The following is a 20,387-nucleotide window of genomic DNA, read 5'->3' on the forward strand; positions in this document are numbered from 1 at the left end:
TGGATTGAGCTTGCGATCCACTCACAAGGTTTCGACATGTCAAATCCTTCCGATTTTCCTTGCGACTTGTCTCTGACCGGTCTGCGACGCTCAAGCTGACAAGAGCTGTGACATCACATCTCCCCTCACCCAGTCGCAAGCCAGTCGGCGACCGGTCAGGTCATAAGGTGTGCGGTGGCCTTTAATCAGGTTGCATGAGTGAGCAAGTCTAAGTGTTTTCCTCAGAAGTATAAACAAAAGAGAAAACAATTGTCATTGCTGAAGTTTTCAAAGATGTCTGAAACAAAGTACAACCTCCTGCATAGTAAAATACATTCATAATCACAAATTCATGAAACAATATTGGCAAGCAGCAATTACAAGAATATTTTATTGGGGGCGTCATGATCTAGTGGTAACGACTGTCGTCTTTCAATTATGGGGACGTGGGTTTGAATACCAGCCATGGCATGTTTTCTTTCGCAAAAGAAACTTACCCACATTGTGCTGCACTCGACCCAGGTGAGGTGAATGGGTAGTGGTACCCGGTACAATTTACTCCTTGGATGCTTTTGCGCCTATTTTATGGCGGCTCAGCTACAGCTTGGGTAATAAAATGATACCAAGTATCAAGCTCAGCAGAGTATATGCAACTATAGTAGCTGTGCTACACGTTTATAGATGGGCCATATTATTATTATTATCATTGACTGGTGGATGCAACAAGAACGGATCAATAGTCTGAATGTCTGATGAAATGGCAATCTCACAAGGCTGGCTCACCACTCCAAGAAGAATTGTTCTTTGGTTAAGTGTCACAAGTAAAGTCATGACCACCATGAGCTGGATCATAAGTATCTTGGATAGAGGGATTGGTTTCACAAACTCATAGACAATTTGTTCTTAATGCAACAAATAACATCCATGTCCTTCATCTTGGGTCATAAGTGTCCTGGATATAAGGGATTGTTTTCACCAAATTTTAGACGATTTTATTTCAACAACACTCACAACAGATAGCTTCGCCCATCATGAAATTGGATCATAAGTGTCCTAGATATAAAGGGTTGTTTTCACCAACTCCAAGATGAATTGTTCTTTGATAAATGTCACAAATAAATGTCATGTCCATCATGAGCTTTGATCACAAGTGTGATGGAGACAGGACTTGTTCTCACCGACTCCGAGACGATCTGATTGGTCCTTTCACAGTCCGGTAGAATAGTTTGTTGGCCACGCCCACAACGAAAGAGAACAGACGTACTTGGAAGTCACTACGGAGCAAAAATAATCAGAAATAGAAACAGATGAATTTACAAAGCTTGTCCAATGTTCACAATTCTCCCTGATCATTCATACACAGGGGGGTAAAGATTAAAGAATGACTTAGAGTCGCACTTAACTGCTTGCATGCGGTATGACCGCATTGGTAAGATCATGCAAAGAGGACACGCTCTACTGCGTATTAATCAACAAGATTGCCCGTTGCATACCTTGTATGTGTCGGTATTTAAGTGGGACCTAAGTCATACTTAAATCTTTGTGAAACAACCCCCCTGGGCCCATAATACAAAACCTAGTCTGCATGCACAGACCCTCGGATTTTGCAATTCACATAGTGCATATTGCATAATGCAGAGTCTGAAGTAGTGAGACTAGATTCACTATGTACTGTGCTCTCTCTTATCAGCCACAGACAGAGAGTTTGGGGTCTAGGCTTCACGCCAGACAAGGTAAAAATTTGTTAGAGCGTCAAATAGGTGTCTGTGCTTGCAAACTACACAAAACCAGTGATTAATCGTACCGTTGATTTTAGAGTCTGTAGCCTTTTGAGTGTACATAATAAAGTGGGTCTGCAGTGACGGTGATAAACAATCTAAGAATTAGACCATCCAATTTTAGTCTTTAGACCAATAGGTTTGGCACTGATGGTGTTAGATAATCTAAGAATTAGAACATCCACTTTTAGATGTAGACCAATTGGGTTTTAGCAATGATGGTGTTAGATAATATAAGAATTAGACCATCCAGGCATCCAGTTTAAGTCTTTAGACCAATAGGGTTTGGTACTGATGGTGATAGACAATCTAAGAATTAGACCATCCAATTTTAGGCTAAGTGGGTTTTACACTGGTGGTGTTAGGCAATCTGATATAAAAAAAGGTGCATATCACATTTGATCTAAATTAACTACATTGGCTACCTGTTTCTGATAGAATACTTGTTCAAACCTGTAAATCTCAGTCAACCACACTACCTTCTTACATTTCTTCATTATTTCAGCAACAAAGATCCACATACCGTACTCTCTTCGTTCTGCAGCTGCCCCTTCCTATGTTATTCCAAAATCCAGAAAACAGGCCAGTTTCAACTCATTTCAATCTCTTCCCCCCCCCTGTCTTTGGAACAAACTCCCCCATCTCTTTGAAACCTCTCTTCTCTTGACCTCTTCAAAAAACATCTCAAAACACACTGAAATAACCATAACCTTAACTTGTCTTATGCAATCAACAGTGCTTTGTATCCTCTGGAAAAAGCGCTATGTATCCAATTATTATCATTTATTTACCATGGTTTTGGTGGAGGCTGAGCCTCATTGCCGCTGATGATGAAGAGAGGGAAGACAGTGGAGAACACACAGCCACTCACAAAGTAAGACTTGGGCAGTGATGTGATGACGGCCAGGGGTAATCCAAACCCTAAGAAGTACGGCCAGTTGGTCTCAATGTAAGCTATCCTTGTGTGAACTTCCCACCCTAAGAGAGAGAGAGAAAGAGGAGGTCAGACTTCTTGCATCAATAATGTTACTATATCTAATCGAGGCCGATACATTAATCACAGACAGGTCAAGTCTCCTACAAGAAGCATGAGACCAATCAGGGCCCGTCTTACAAAGAGTTACGATTGATCCGATCAATCACAACTATTGACGGCCAGCAACATCAACCTCTACAATGCAAATTTGTTAAAAATATTTTCTTTGATGGCTATTTCATGCATTCATTTTTTTCTTGAAAATTCACTGTGCTTCTCTTTGTTTACAAAGGACATTGTGCAAATTTTCTGTAGAAAAAAATAATGACACTGATGTATTTCCACAGTTACGATTAACTCTTTGTAAGACGGGGCCCTGATGCAAGGATTTTATATAGCTTGTAACAGTTGTGATAATACCCTGTAAAATCACTTGAATTAAATTGAATGGGAATGTATTCAGAGTTCAGCTAAAACTGAACTAGAATGTATTCAGAGTTGAGCTAAATTGCATTGGAATGCATTCAGAGTTTAGCTAAAACTGAACTAGAATGTATTCAGAGTTGAGCTAAATTGCATTGGAATGCAGAGTTGAGCTAAATTGATTTCAAACGTATTCAGAGTTAAGCTAAATTAAATTGGAATGTATTCAGAGAGGAGCTTAATTGAACTGGAATGTATTCAGATTTGAACTAAATTGAATTGGAATATATTCAGAATTGAGCTATTCTGGAATGTATTCAGAGTTGAGCTAAATTGACCTGTATACAGAGTTGAGCTAAATTGAATTAGAATGAATTCAGGGTTGAGCTAAATTGAATTAGAATGTATTCAGGGTTGAGCTAAATTGAAATGGAATTCTGAGCTAAATTGAACTGCAATGTATTCAGAGTTGAACTAAATTGAATTGGAATGTATTCAGGGTGGCCAAATTGAATTGGAACGTATCGAGAGTTGAGCTAAATTAAACTGGAATGTATTCAGAGTTGAGCTGAACTAAACTATAAATGTACATGTATTTGTCTGAACTGATCTTACCCATATTAAACCACTTGTACTCAAATGCATATAGAGCATTGAGCAATGATAGATGAAACATACTCAAGAACTGGCTCACTCCTTTTATAGGTACTAAGCTCATCAACATACTCTAGGAGGAAAAGAAAATAATAAGCACATTAATACCAGTGTTCTAGCTGGAAATTTCTGAGCGGTGGTTGCAATTTCATAGCAATACAATTTTAAGGCGTCTTAAAAATGAAAAATAATGAAAATCATGTAATGAATATCTGAAATTAACAAATCTTTAAAATACACTAACATTTTATCAAATACAATTGAATACGAATGCTGATTGTAAATAATGAAAGAACAACAAGATTAAACACCATATGGAAATTAACACATGTACAATTATTGCATTGCAGTTTACATAGGACCTTATGGGAATGTAGGGAATCTGTTTTTAGTTTTCCATGCTCTTGCACGGGGACGCTTCAGGGGTGAATTTTCCCATTTCTCGTGAGCCCCTCTACTATTTTCCTCCTGATATTTCTCACCTGTAATAGAAATAATATCTGTATGAGCACACTGAAAAGAAGATCTGCTATGAGTCTGCTTAGGCTAGGTAGCTGGGGCCGACCTCTGGACTTCCTATAGGCAAGGTCTGCTATATCCTAGAGAGATAGAAAGAGAGAGGGATACAGAAAGAAAGAATGAGAGAGCGCTTCAATCCCCTCCTTCATGAACATACATTATGCAAATGAACAAGTATATACAGGGTGCTACATAACATTTTAGAAGCACTTGCCCGGTCAGGCAAGTAAATTTTTCAATAGTTGGAATATACTTGCCAAGAAATCTATGTCACTTGCCCAAAAAATCCTTTAAAAAAATTTTACCTCTTCAAAAGAAAGTTTTGCGGTTTGTACACCATTGACCTTTTTCTCTCTTTTGACATGAACTGATCTACCTTGTTATTGCATTTCTTGTTCCAAAGTGATTTTATCTTGCCTGCCATCACCAAAAATTAGGGTCAATATATCATATCGACCCAATTTTTTGGTCATTCTACTGTGAGAATTTGTTGCCCAACTCGGGCAAGTAGTTTTGGCCTTTACTTCAAAACACTTGCCCGACTCTAATTTTTACTTGCCCCGGGCAATTGGGCAAGTGCTTATGTACCACCCTGATATATCTTATTTTTCTCTTTGCCTCATAAAGGGATCGTGCATCATTTCTTTTGGTTCCAAAATGCAATACTAAATAGGGGGAAGAGCTTTTGTTCATGATGGGCCCTCACTCTAGAACTCCCTCCCTATACAGATACATGATACCATCTCGTCGAAGCATTTAAAGTAACAAGTGGAATGCCTCTGGCCGTCTCACCTGCATCACGCAGTTCAATATAGCAGCAGTGCTGACTTTGAAAACTACTCTAACTCGCACAAGATGTTCAGTGATACATGGTTACTATTATGTCCACTTTTTATGAACTAGACCAATAAACTTACAGAGATATGATGGTTATTCAACAAAAAACCCCAACATGGCCAAAGTTCATTGACCTTACATGACCTTTGACCTTGATCATGTGACGTGAAACTCGCACAGGATGTTCAGTGATACTTGATTACTCTTATGTCCAAGTTTCATGAATCAGATCCATAAACTTTCAAAGTTATGATGGTAATTCAACAGATACACCCAATTCGGCCAATGTTCATTGACCTTTGACCTTGGTCATGTGACCTGAAATGCGCACAGGATGTTCAGTGATACTTGATTACTCTAATGTCCAAGTTTCATGAATCAGATCCATAAACTTTCAAAGTTATGATGGTAATTCAACAGATACCCCCAATTCGGCCAAAGTTCATTGACCCTAAATGACCTTTGACCTTAATCATGAGACCTGGGGAGTGTCGGACGTTTTATCCGACATGTCCCATTTTATCCGACAGTTACCATAGGAACAGTGCCTCTCAGCCAATCAAAATCATGGAAAGATGTCAGATCTGACAACTTGTCGGATGAAAATATTGATGAAACGCTCCCCTGAAACTTGCACAAAATGTTCAGTGATGCTTCATTACTATTATGTCCAAGTTTCATGAATCAGATCCATAAACTTTCAAAGTTATGATGGGAATTCAACAGATACCCCCAATTCGGCCAAAGTTCATTGACCCTAAATGACCTTTGACCTTGGTCATGTGACATAAAACTCATGCAGGATGTTCAGTGATACTTGATTAACCTTATGTCCAAGTTTCATGAACTAGGTCCACATACTTTCTAAGTTATGACGTCATTTCAAAAACTTAACCTCAGGTTAAGATTTTGATGTTGATTCCTCCAACATGGTCTAAGTTCATTGACCCTAAATGACCTTTGACCTTGGTCATGTGACATGAAACTCTAATAGGATGTTCAGTAATACTTGATTAACCTTATGGCCAAGTTTCATGAACTAGGTCCATATACTTTCTAAGTTATGATGTCATTTCAAAAACTTAACCTCAGGTTAAGATTTGATGTTGACGCCGCCGCCGTCGGAAAAGCGGCGCCTATAATCTCACTCTGCTATGCAGGTGAGACAAAAATGAAGACTCATTTGTTTAATGCACATGTATAATTTCTCTCTCTCTCTTTTCACCTGTGCGCCTTGAGCAATTAGATTTAAATGGATTTGGCATCTTAGAAATCACAGTAATCATTTTCTGACTGGTTTTACGTCAGGAATCTCAGGCCTCTGGGCAGCATTAATAAATTTTATTTTCTATCAGCCCTGGCCCATGGATAACCATTTCTTACTCTCTTCTTCTTTTCTGTAGGCCTATATATTTATTACATTTGTATACAATCATTCACTTTTTTGTAAAGCATTGTAATGTTGAGTTCTTTTTTATTCTTCATGGCATAATAATACCACCACTACATGTACTACACTAATACTATTGATATTATTATTGTTATTGCTGGTTGTGCTGATTGCGATGACAATCATGACAATAATAATCATCATCATCGTCGTTATCATCATCACCATTATCGTAATAGCAATAACGACAATAATGATACTACATTAAAGTGCACCGATGATTTGAGTTTCTGAAACCGTGGAGGCCTACAAAAAAGTAAAAATTACCATCTGATTGTGATTTTTTGCATGGACAGCCCCCCCCCCCCACTATCAAAATCGTTCTGCGGCTCCCGGATCTCTGAGGAAGAAAGATGGATTGTGGGAAAAAGTTGATAAAGTGAATGCTTTATACCTGAAACCATAACGCACTGACAGCCTTACTTAGCAGGAAGAGGGGTAGAACCCAGAATGCACTGAACGTATAGGACAGCATTGGCTTCATCCATGCCCATACAAAGTTCTCTGACCCCGCCGCACCTGTAGCAGGTCAAAGGTCATCAAAAAAAGAGTAATGAGAATAATGATGAAAATAATATCATGGTTATTAATAAAGTGCATTGCGCAGTAAATTTAAATTCACAGACATTTTTTTTATTGCATTCTTTTGAAAAATAAGCCCCTTGAATCCCAACCAAAAGGTATTATTAAGACCTTTAAACCATGATAATGAAAACACCCTTCAACAAATTCCCCAAACATGTACAAGACAAAATCTAATACATATTAAATATGGGGGAAAGTTTTCAAATGATGGAATTTCAAGTAACATTAAGGTTTGATGTTATTCTTTATGTTTTCATCAGGTCATTGATGAAAAACAGTTTTATACTGATCTTTTGTACCTGATTAAATATGTTCTAATAAATAAATAAATAATAAATAAAACCTTGTATCAGCACAGAAAAATGTCTATGTTGGTCCTGAAAAAGACCACCCAAACTCGACGTTTCGACAAGTGTGGTCTTGTCGACTTTTCAATGCAAAAGACGACAAGAATACACTTGTCGAAACGTTGAGTTTGGGTGGTCCTTCTCATCACCAACACTTGCCCAAGAAAGTAACATGGTACGGTGCAACCTACTATACTATTCTTCTTCGCCATGGAAACCTTCAGAAGTTAAATAAGATTATAAGTGTTTAAGTAGATTGAAAAAAAGCTGCCACTGAAAATCACTGACAAATACCTCTGTGCAATGCTCAAGATTCGCTCAGAACTACAGCGGACTATTTTTTTTTGTACCTGCAATGAATGTAGTGACGTACTGTAGCAGAGGAAGCAAGATATTGTTAAAGACGACAAGACTCAGCCAGAACACCCCAACGTTCAGGGCACAGCATTGGAGGATTCTATGCATTACTTTAGGTTCCCTGTGGAGATGAATTTACAAATGTAGTTAGGATAAATTGAAAACAAATAGCTATTTTTCTAAGCTATTGCGCCATCTTGGGACGAGGGTGAAGTTGTAAACATGCACCAAACAGGACAATTATTTGCTCAATAGAGGCTGATCAAGTTAATCAAGAAAATTGTGAAATTCTCCTTGCAGACTGTCTTATAATTTCCTTTCCAAATTAAAGTAAATTGAAATTTATTACATCCAAATTAATTATGACTTTTCAAGTAGATAGATAGATAGATAAATGGTTTTATTAAAAAAAAACAATTCATGGTAGCCCAAAGGCTAAATTTACATTGTTTTACATTGTAAAGATCTTGTTACATATACATGTAAGATAAGATATATACAAAGACCATTTTGAACAACATGAAAATTTCAAAGTAAACTATCAATATACAAAAATCATAAAGATACAGACATACATAAGCCTCCAAACCAATTAAGTTAGAATAATAAAAGATAACTCATAAATATATAATGCAAATTAAAATCAGAATTAAAATTGAGGACAGGTCTGGAAATGGGCAACACCAGAGCAACGGACGCGACTCCGAGACATACCCCTACACCTCCGAAGCGCTACAGCCCAGAAATGCTCGGTCCCAAACAGCCACTTCCTAGCTGGACAGGCGCAAAAAAAACACCAGTCGCACACACGACGAGAAAGGCGCCGAGAGAAATGTATCCACCGGGAGCAATGGGCATGGCACAAGCTTGTCACACCCATCACTCCCAGGGATATGCGACCAAAAGTCTAATGCGCCCGTCCAACCAAGCAACAGCCGTCCGGAACCACACACCCCAAACTGCAGCACTCCGAAACCATAGGGGCCAGTCCCGATGTCGCGTCCGCCGCTCCGGTACCGCCCACACGACACCTATCCCAAAAGTATTTTTCTTTGGTGCAAAGGTTCTGAGAAAATCAAACTGGGCCCCCGTCAGAAACAGTGAGTGGTTTAAATAAACATGGGTTTTCTTAGATCTTACTCTTGTTTCTTCTCTCTCTGAGGCAGAGGTCTTCGCCTGGCTTCCATCATCTTCTCTTCTCTCTTCTTCCTCATCTCCTCTTGTATCTTCGCCATCTCGGCGTCGACTCGAAAGACAAAGAGAGAACCCACGACAGCATCACGCATGCCATGGCACACGTCAAGGAGTGTCACACGTAATATGTCGGTCATGCTTGGTCAACTTTCATCATCAGATCTGAAAGTGAAACAGTTCAAGAAAGGTTTCTGAAAAATAATTCACATTTTGTAAAGTTAGGCTCCCCTAGGCCTAGGACCTAGCCCTCATTGTTTTTTTTCATGACTTTTTCTCTCCAAATGAAATGCATGCAATGCAAGCTAGGTCCTATACTTTTTTTTAAGCCCTGGCCTGGGCCTCCACTTCAGTACAGATACTGAGACTAGATAAGCTAACATTGAGGGGGTAGATATCTAGTTCAACTCCTTTTTTCAAACAGAGAAAAGAAACAATGTCAATGACGACCCAGGAATGATGATGATCAATGCAATGGCCAATGCCCCTCTCTTGCATTGTTGCAATACATATGATGATAAGGTATGGTAGTTGCTGAAGTAGCTGAACAACATCAAAAAAGTAAAAAAAAAAAAATGCAGGACAAATAAACACAAAAGGAGCACACCACCAATCAGGACAAATGCAGGCAAGGGGGGCAACCCAGGGAGCACTCACACGTATCGCGAGGTATTAGTATACTAACCTCGCACCATGAACCACGCTTGGCAGTGGATAGTGGGTCACGTGTGCTGCGACCCCACTTCTGGGGCCCGTTTCTCAACACCGTCATGAGTCTAACTTCTTGACTAAATCGGAGATAGTGAGCTACTTGTCCACTAACCGTTTCACGAAGCCCCCTTTGCCAAGATCGGGTACAACAACCTCACTAAATATTTATGACAGCCTCCGAACCTGTCATAACTTCTTTTTTTTAGTGACGTAGTGGCATCACGTGGGTAGACTATGACATGAAAACTGCCTTGAAATTTGAAAATTATAATCTTACGTAATATCAATCAGAGGTTGAAATTACATCACAAGACAAGTGGGATAATGCATTCGATAATAATTGTAATAAAAAGAAACTATAAAAACTGTTGGTAAAACACCACAAAACCATTCATTTTGAAATAGTAAAATAATTTAATTGATAAAGATTCTACTACGTCAGGGCAGGCCATCTACAACTGGACACTTATTTGTTATTTTCAGACCCCTATTAACATTTGGATAAGTTCTATCTCTAATTTATGCATAGAATTTGTCAAATCGTATGTTCCGGTATCAAAGATTTGAAAAGTTTATGTTAAACTACATGTATATTTTTATGATGTTTGGAATCATAAAATACCGTATAATTATCATCATTTTACAAAGAAAACTGTTATGGTTTACTTTTGTTAACTATTAAAATGGGATATCCCGGGAGACGGGGGTACCCGTCTCAACGTCCATGTGTGATTTTTTTTTCATGAAGTGAATTATCCATAATTTAATTTTCTCAGCAATTGAATGCTCCAGTCTTCATGGTCTAAGTACATGTATGTATCATGCATAATTCACCTGTGCTATTATATTTTGAAAAGATGTATTTCCCAATTTATCACAGTATTTGCAATTTTGTCATCATTTTTCTTTTTGAAAATTATGCTATCTTGTGACTAAGGATACGTCTCGTCTGTTCTTTTTACCGATAGCATCGATATTAAGGGATTCTAGTAAGGAAGCCTTTTGTGAAACAGAATTAGTAAGATTGCAACTAACTCCGGCAATGTTGGATAAAGATATGATTAACTTGTCCAGGGCTCCGTAACACAAAGATTAGCGATCCATCGCTAAATCAACTGACCAATCATTATCAACGTTACACGCGCATTAGGTTTAAAATATTGATCAGGGACCAATCAGAGCGTTTTTTTTCATATTTGCAATTCATCGCAAACCTTTGTGTTACGCAGCCCGTGTTGAGAAACAGGCCCCAGGTGTCCACAACACACGACTTCTATCGCTTGATTTTCCTGTAACCTTGTTCACAAGATGAGTGGCGCGGCAGCATGTAATGAATCCTTGACATGCTTGAGTGCCAGGGAGTAGACCAAAAGCTTCGGTCTCTGTTATGTTGGTTGTTCCGCTGAACTCCGTTGGCTCCACTCACCAAATACAGAGACCGAAGTTCTAGCTCAATCTGTACAGTACAGCACTTGTTCACTGCAACCATCCTGCCTGTGGAGAATCTACAGGTAGGACTATGGTACGACAATGCTGTATTGAGCACACACTTTATAAAATAATTAAAATAACACTTTCTTGACCAACATTACGGTACTAATTTCCATACAGTTGCAATTTATTTCCATAGTAACTTGGGAATAATTTTTGTATTCACAAGAGCGCTCAAAAACTTGAATTTTTGGCATATTTTTGGGAACGCCCTCTAAAGGCTCTAATGGTGGAAATACTAATAAATATGGCAAGAAAATATTCATTTTTCAGTCTCTATTTTTAATTAAGAAAAAATAATTTAATTTTAAAGAATCAAATTTACATAGAGCCAAGTTATGATGAATAGCTGTATTGCAAACTGACAGTGTAAGAAAATCAGGCATTTGTCCCATAGAAAAAGAGAAAATAACTTGCCTAAATTGCCACATGGAAACGTACATTGTATTTGTATTGTTGAGTTCAGAACAGGCAATATTTAATTTTAGGGATTTTTTTCAGTAGAGGCGCTGGTCCATAAATTGGGATTGTCCCAGAAAACAAGGATATCCTCATAAACCAAGACAAATCATGTCTTGATAAATTGAGACTGTCCTTGTTTATGGGGACGTTTTTTTTTCACTTCCCCCTACGGGACAAAGACAGCAATTAGTGAATTACGGAAATTGAGAGTGCTAAAAATAGATTCAGTGACCTCAATTCCCCCCAGTTCACCGTCTATTTTTCATGACTTACCGTCTTCCAATAATCTTGTTATGAAACCTGATATGTTAACATTGACTAGCACACTTGATTGGTGTCGGCACTTGACAGGTGAATGAACATTCCCAGATTTCTTGTGTGAAGAAATCCTTATAAACTGAGACAGTCCCTGTAAACTGGGACGATCCCAATATTCTGACCAGCGCTGCAGCGCCTCTACTGTTTTTACATACTTTTAAGAAATAAAAGACAAAAATCGATGAGCCCCATCGGGGGGAATTTGCATTGTAAACCCTCTAATGGTGGCTGCACGCTAGCGAGCCGTCTGTGTATGAGGGAAAAAATTAAATGTTAAAAATGTCGAAACAGACGGCTGCCAGCTGTCTACCAATGGAGCAGCATGCAGGTCTGGAAGAGGAACTCGAACGGGATACCGCAGGCGTAGCACGCACTCGCGAGTCTGATCGAATTTTCCCCGCAAAACCAAAGCGCAAATTGAGGGCCCCCACAATTCAAAACAACTTGTTCGAGTAATTTTCCTCACATTTCGTAACTTAACTGAAAACAAAACGGAGGATATTATCTTCCTTGATTTCATATTTCCACATATACACTAATTCACTTACCAAAGACTTCTAAAATTGGAACAATTACCGAAAATATTAACGTGTTTACAGACGAAACATTCGTCCAGCTGATTAATCGCCGAATAATTTAAGAGACAAGTTGTATACCGCCAGCTACCGGCCGGCCAGCAAGGAAACTTCAATTAATAATATTTCTCAAAATGCCTTTTAATAATTCACAAATAACTGATAACTTAATCGCAAACGGGGTGGGAACAGAACGGGAAATAGGTCTTGAACCCCCCCCCCCCGAAAAGATAATAATGATAACATATTGTTTATTGGGGAAGGGCGAAGCGAGATCCCCCTTGTGCCCCCTAAAATTAAACAAATTATAAAAATCAATAATTATTAATTATTCAGACACAAAATAAACAATGCCGCCACTTTTTGGTTTAACATTGTCAATTTTAACACCAAAAAAAAAATGAAAAAATAAATTATCGTTCCTGACTGGGCAATATATGCAAATTAGAGTAAAATCAGAAATCACTTTTAAAAACTTTGCTCAACTTTTTTAATATATTTATTTAGGTTTTTATTGATAAATCATCAACATACATATCATTTACATCAAATTCCACTATAAAATTTACATAAAAATCAAAGATAGATAAAAATATATACAAAAGATTAGAGTGATCGGGAAAATAAAGAAAACGAAAGAAAAAAGGAAGAAGGAGAAAGCGGAGTACATGTATATCATTTAATAATAATAATAATATAACGTTTTATTTACCCAGGGTAGCCACTTCAGTTAGGAAACTGCTCTACCAGCGGGCGCTGCATAACATAACATATTATCAGTTCATTAAAACAATATCATGCTTTTACATTAGCAAGAACCCCTAGAATGGAAACCAATCAGCAACAAATGTTGGAAAAGTAATTTTTAAAATAAATAGAAAGAAAGACCATGATGCAAAGGATTAAAACAAAAACCTACTCAGGCTGGAAAGGGCAGAAGTGAGGGAGGAGACGACTAGCCGCCCCCTAAAACTCTCTCACACGTTCCCCCTCGGCTCGCCTCTAGCTCATAGAATCATAGACATATCCTCACACTGACACTCGCCTTAATTGCTAAAAACTTGAAGCTCAAAACTTCTTCACGAAGATGATGATTTCATGATGAAAATATCCGTTTAATGCGTCAGAATGCCCATTTTGACATATAAGTGCCCCTTTGGGGCTCTGCCCCCCCAAAACGAAAATATGTTCCACCACTCTCGCTCTATGAACACGGCTTTTATATTCCATTTGACACAAATTCCCTAACATGTGAAGGGGTCATCGGCTGATCGATCCAGGCCCCCCCCCCCCCCCCCGACTATTACTGGCGGCTCAAAAAAGGTAAGGGGGAGAAAAGGAATAAATTTGAATGAAATAAGGCGAGGGGAATAATTGGAATTAAAAAAAATCAGGTACGTGATTGTATAAAAACGTTGATCGCGCTTCGCGCTCTCAATGCTGACTTATTTTGAGAGTGATACCCTATTGAATCAATAGGGTATCACTTCTTTTAGCGATCGAGACACCCACTGACTTAAAAAATAATCAGCTTGCGCTACGCGCACCCATATATTATTTGATTTGTGAGATATGTATAGGCCTATGAATCACAGCAAACAGTCCATAAATGAAAAGCGTCTACTTCAATATGACGTACGTCAGTATTTTAAAATATTTCACCTGGTGATTCGCACTTGCATTAATAATTGTTTAGTTACATACGCATCTTGTTCATGATATAAAACAAATGCTGAGAATATGCTGAGAACATACGCATCTTGTTCATGATATAAAAAATGCTGCAATATTCAATTTCAGGTGTACTATATGTTCCAAACTTTGAGCTCGAGCTTCGCGTGCTTGAAATCTCAGTCTTTGGTTAGAACTGCCCCAAGGCCGTAAAAACAGCAACCGTTTAGCGGCTAATTGGGGAAATGTGGATGAAAATATTTTTGCCCATTTTGCTGAGGATCTTCCACCGTCCGAAAAATTGTGCACCTTTCGACCCGAAAAAAGGTCTGCAGGTTCAAGAGAGGGGGCACACCTATGTTTTCATTGCATGTTTTCATTACAGATGGATCAATTATTGTGACTCGTTGGGGGGGGGAGGGGTACGTCCCCTGCACTAGTTGTGACTCGTCAGGGGGCATGTCTGCCCCCCTTGCCCCTCTGTTAGGTATTAATAATGATTATTTTATGTTTTAATTATATATAGTCTTTAAATCGATGAAACTATGAATCGGGACCCTGCTCCCGTTGTTAAAGGTGCAAAGTTGACCCTATCTTTCTTAATATAGTGTAGGATATCATTATGATAATCATCATTATCACTATTATCAAGCATATATCAGCCATGGCCTTTATCCATTCAATATCGGGCCGGCCGGCAGCTTAATTCCGGGGCAGTTTCACAAACTACATTATCAAGGACAATTAAAGGGGTAAGGCTTCTGGCTGAAAATGAATACTTGTCTATTCGCAAAATTAGGCAATAATTGGTGAACAAATAGCTTAATGCACGCCGTCATGAATATTATTCCGACGGAACTTTATGGGCTGTATAGCTGATGTCATCACGCCCCCATCTATGCAACGGTTTAATTGCTACAGTCGATCAATATGAGAGAATTAAAAAGAAATTAAATTGATCAAAGTATATTTGAAAAATGCGGCTTGCTTGCTGATTGCATTATAATGCATGTAGACAATTTGCCTAAAACTGTCTTCTGTGAAATAATGAAAAACTTTAAAAATTCATAATTTTTTTCTTGTGTGATTTGATTTTCAGGGTATACCGTATAGTCTGATTTTAGTCATCTATCAAATTATTCTCAGCCTGCAATCCTTTTATTGGCCTATTTTAAAAATAGGCCAATATAGGCCTTGCTTCCCTGGAGAAACTGTATAGCAAGTTGTGTATAACAAAATTTCTTTAAAACAAAAACAGATATCGAAGCAAGTAAGCGTACATTAAAGGGGAATCCAGCCTTGGCCATAGTGTTGTGTTGGGAAGGAGAAAAATAAATTAAACAGAATGGTGAAAGTTTGAAAGAAATCGGACAAGCAATATAAGAAAGTTATAGCTGTTTTAAAATCACTAATACTATGTAAATTTCAAATTGGCAACTGGGAAAGTAAATTATGACAAGGGGCGAGCTAGGACAACTTTCCCATAGGCCATGTACTTATTATCAGGGATTTGTGGTTTTCTCCTAAGTACCCATTCCCTTGGGGCAGTAATCTAAATCTAACCCAGATAGTATATTGTTTTATGTCCTCAGAAAAGAAAAATATTATTTGAAATAAAAATTTTAAGGAAAAATTAAATTTTAGTCATATTAAGTATGTATTGGAGTAAGAGTAGTCCTTGCCTTACGCCACTATGACATTTCATATGCGGCCAATTTGAAGTCTCCATGGGTGGAGTGATTACCAATATTTTTTACAACTTTTAAAAATTCATAACTTTCTTTTGGTTGTCCAATATTGTTCAAACTTTCACCGATCAACTTGTCTGATTTTTCTTTTTCTTATAATATTTAGGTTGGATTCCCCTTTAAGATCTTTTAGAATGAAAATATATTTTTGTGATAGATTTCATCGTTTTTTTATTTTCTCTCTTATAATTATTTCTTTTTGTTATTCCTTCAGTGCATGGTCGTCAAAATTTTGGGGGTCCAGTAATCCCTTCCCCTCATTATGACCATCGGGTCTCATACATATGATCCATGCGATCCTCATTCATTTTCCACGGATTTTTGCTCTGTAGGTGCCATGAGCCTAATTACATCAGGAGGGCTCAAGATATTCGTTCGACCCAACCCATTCAAATTTTTTTCAATTTGATGTTGCTGATTGACAAAACTGTATGAATAGGATTCAAAATCTAACACTGATTCTAGAAATGGTAACTACTGAACTCCCTTTGCCCAAAGTGGGAAGATAAAAAAGTGACTTGGAACTATTTTTTTGACTGGCGGACTAATTAGGGCTATTTTACTGTTTGAGTCGATGAATTTGATCCATTCATAGTTATCTTCATAAATGGCAATTTATTTTTAAAATGAGCTGGCTACGCTACCCTTTCCTGGTCAGATATGGAAAGCCAGATATATATCCTATCCAATGGTAGTAAACATTCCACCCTCTAATTTCACATTTATTTTTTATGAATTTTTCAAAAGTGCCATTTTAACACACAAGTCTATGGGGAATGTTTTACGCGCGTGATACCTCTAAGTAATATGGGAAATCCCTAGTAGTGGGTGGAATTCCTGGCCAAACTCTTCAGTAGCAAACAATTTCTCACTGATATCAATATGTTTAGTCATCAAGAGGTGCAAAGAATTGATTTAATGGCTAGCAAGACCATATCAGCTAAAGTTAGTAGGTCTGTGTATATGTAAGCCTATATGTAGACTGGTCAATGTATAGAGCGTCTATGCCTCTTTTTGTTCTGATTCATCATTGGTTTGTGTTAGTGTACATCACATACTTGATATTAGAGAGACCTTTACAAATTGCTCATGTAAAAGGAAGGGGGTAGAGAGGAGCTTTGAGAACTAATTTACTGAAGAGAACTAGAGTGGTACCTTCAAGAAGGTATTTAGAAAAAAGGCACAGAGTAAGGTAGGTATCAAAGGGCTAATAGTGCACAACTAAGGAGGGATGGGGGGGGGGTGGCTGTGTGCTCCAATCTCAGTCTACCCCCCCCCCTCTTTATAAGCCATGCCATCTATGTAATTAACTTTCTTTCTCTCTCTCTTTCTATCTCTCTTTTTTTCTCTCTCTTCTATCTATATTTATGTATCTCTTCCTTCTTACATCTGAGAGGCAATAGCCCTAGGAAAATTTTGAAATAATAGGTCAAATGCAAATGTACTAAAGTAGTATGTTCTTATACTTTTATTGTTTCCTCATTCAATCTCATGTATATCTGGTAATTTTGATTGAGGCAGTTCTGTTATCCTGATATCTACACAAAATTTACAAACACCTTTATTTTACAATTACTAGGGACCCATTGTCATTACATTCACTGCTGGGCTGTATGCAGGCAGGATATGTATGCATCCATATAGTCAATATAACATGTATGAGTGATACATTAAAATGGATCATTGCATAGAAAATAGGCATTTTCAATGCATTTCTTTGTGCTAGTGTGAGTGTACAGATATGAAAGAATAGCAAAGTAGCTATTCAATAAAATAAAATTCATAGGTCATATAATATAGGTGCCATGAGCCTAATTACATCAGGAGGGCTCAAGATATTCGTTCGACCCAACCCATTCAAATTTTTTTCAATTTGATGTTGCTGATTGACAAAACTGTATGAATAGGATTCAAAATCTAACACTGATTCTAGAAATGGTAACTACTGAACTCCCTTTGCCCAAAGTGGGAAGATAAAAAAGTGACTTGGAACTATTTTTTTGACTGGCGGACTAATTAGGGCTATTTTACTGTTTGAGTCGATGAATTTGATCCATTCATAGTTATCTTCATAAATGGCAATTTATTTTTAAAATGAGCTGGCTACGCTACCCTTTCCTGGTCAGATATGGAAAGCCAGATATATATCCTATCCAATGGTAGTAAACATTCCACCCTCTAATTTCACATTTATTTTTTATGAATTTTTCAAAAGTGCCATTTTAACACACAAGTCTATGGGGAATGTTTTACGCGCGTGATACCTCTACTGTTTGAGTCACATTATCAGCCCTCTACGGTCAAGAAAACGCAACTGTACACTATAAAATGTTAATGTTCCCTGCATACAACGTGAAATCCCATATGGTCTAGTGGTTAGGATCCGGCGCTCTCACCGCCGTGGCCCGGGTTCGATTCCCGGTGTGGGAACACAACTTTTTTTTTCGTTTTTTTTTTTATGTATTTTGTTTCTTTTGTTTCTTATAAAAATTTGTTTGCATAGATAAAAAAAATTGAGGAAAACCATTTTTAATCACATATGGGTTATCATTAAGAAAATTAGGACATATAGGATTTTATTTCTAGGTTGGGTGAAAAATAACAAGTCTCGAAAATTTAAGCAAAATTACCTTTATATCAATATTACTTTAACACTCTTAGTATTATTGTGTTCACATTCTATAGCGTTAATTCTAACAACTTGTATGGTGTGATCCCCCGAGCGACACCATATCACACTGGTGCGCATTGGAGGTGTTAAATCATCAATGATTATCCTTTTGGTCGAGTCAAACGGTAAAGTGACCAAGGATCACATAAAATACGGAAATGAGGTGAAATGTGTGGTAACGTCAGTCTCATTTACTTCCTAAGATGATCGATTTAAACTCATGCATGAAATAATATACAATTTTTGGATTCTGTATAATTATAATCAAATGTATTTCTTGTATTGTGTTATCGTATTTCGTTATTGTGAGGGAACAAAATAAATTCAGTTCAATTTTGAGCAATTACTCTCAAATATGTCATAGTCCTAGTTACCAAGCACTCTCACCTCAAACCGTTGAATACCAACATTATGATTAATATGCACTGATCAATACACAAACACATTGCTAATTTATAAGAAAAACATAAATGGTCAGGCGGTTTATAATAGTAGTATTAATCGTTCCACTCTTAAAACGGATTGGTCAAAGTAATTAATCCGTTGGTAAATAAATTGGTTATTTTTACCAATCATTTTATAGAATATAAAATTTAGTCTTTACGATTATAAAATGTAAGGGATGTTTGATCTTTCTCCAGTACAGTAAGCCCTAAACACGTTTAGGTTTGCTTATGGGTGTGTATTTTGAGCAACCAATTCGTTGCCAAAAGCAAACAAGAAACGGATGACACGCAAATAGTATAGTGACAGCATACGTTTTGTCTGTGTTTGTTTCTTCTTGAAGGGGCAATTTCAGATCAATTAAAGGGGAATGACATTTAATAAGCACTAGTTAATTATTATCCAAATCAGTTCAAAAACGTTTGCCGTTTATTGTATAACAGTTCGCGTGGTTTTTGTTTTGCCCTTTTATTTTTGGACAGCATAGAAGGCAGTATAAGATCATGATGATCATTTAAACACTATACCTGTTTGAGGTTTATGGAACCTATATAATAATTTATCGCATATATACATGTAGTTTAGATATCATGCTAGGAAGTAATTAAAGGCACACACACATAGTTGTCAAACACACAGCCTCATAAAAGAAATCATAACTCCGCTATATTTCTATAGATTTTCGTCTAACCTCCATTCGCATGTTTCTCTTAGTCTTACTGTTATGTTTTTATTAAAATCAACTTCAAGTTAGGGCTGACTTCCTCCTTTAAGTAAATCAAGACTTCTCTATTGTCACATTTGTGTATTTGCTTTAGAGATTCGTTGGCTCGTGACGTGTGAATAAACAGCGACTTCACTTTTCGAGGGCAGAGATTTGAAAGAGACGCAGCTCGGGATTTGTTTGCATTATCACTGATTTGCTTTAACGCAGAAGCAGAATGATAATGATACTCTGTGCGACAAGTTGAATTATATTCATAATTCTAACTGTGAATTACCATGCACCTGTAGAATTATTTCAGTAATTGAGCGCGTCTACTAATCTCTTATCATTATTATTGATATCGGGATCCACGGAGGATCAATGATTTGCTGAATGTGAGCGTCGAGGACAGGATGCCTGAGGTCAGCCTGGATGCCCATAATGCAGTCAGGGGTAGCGCTAAAGGGACGGAGGGAGGGGTGGGGTGATCGCCC

The 20,387-nt window shown here is 37.6% G+C and overlaps 1 protein-coding gene and 1 non-coding gene across 3 annotated transcripts; one reads left to right on the top strand and one right to left on the bottom strand.

Annotated features, from left to right (window-relative positions):
- Positions 1-225: 225 nt before the first annotated feature.
- LOC121420154 (etoposide-induced protein 2.4-like) lies at positions 226-12,710 on the bottom strand. Of its 2 annotated transcripts, none has more exons than XM_041614694.1 (8): positions 12,627-12,710; positions 9,046-9,261; positions 7,899-8,026; positions 7,011-7,135; positions 4,293-4,409; positions 3,772-3,883; positions 2,549-2,735; positions 226-1,253 (listed from the first exon to the last, which is right to left on the bottom strand). In XM_041614694.1, exons 2-8 carry the CDS (start codon positions 9,234-9,236, stop codon positions 1,154-1,156), a joined length of 960 nt encoding a protein of 319 aa, XP_041470628.1. In that variant the 5' UTR covers positions 9,237-9,261; positions 12,627-12,710; the 3' UTR covers positions 226-1,153. The 2 variants fall into 2 exon arrangements, with proteins under 2 accessions (XP_041470628.1, XP_041470629.1); XM_041614695.1 differs by having other exon boundaries at positions 12,676-12,695.
- A 5,720-nt stretch (positions 12,711-18,430) lies between these two features.
- TRNAE-CUC lies at positions 18,431-18,502 on the top strand. The gene has a single exon. It is a non-coding gene; the product is annotated as a tRNA-Glu (tRNA).
- Positions 18,503-20,387: the final 1,885 nt, after the last annotated feature.

This window comes from Lytechinus variegatus, chromosome 8 (assembly GCF_018143015.1).
Source record: "Lytechinus variegatus isolate NC3 chromosome 8, Lvar_3.0, whole genome shotgun sequence".
Classification (NCBI taxonomy): domain Eukaryota; kingdom Metazoa; phylum Echinodermata; class Echinoidea; order Temnopleuroida; family Toxopneustidae; genus Lytechinus; species Lytechinus variegatus.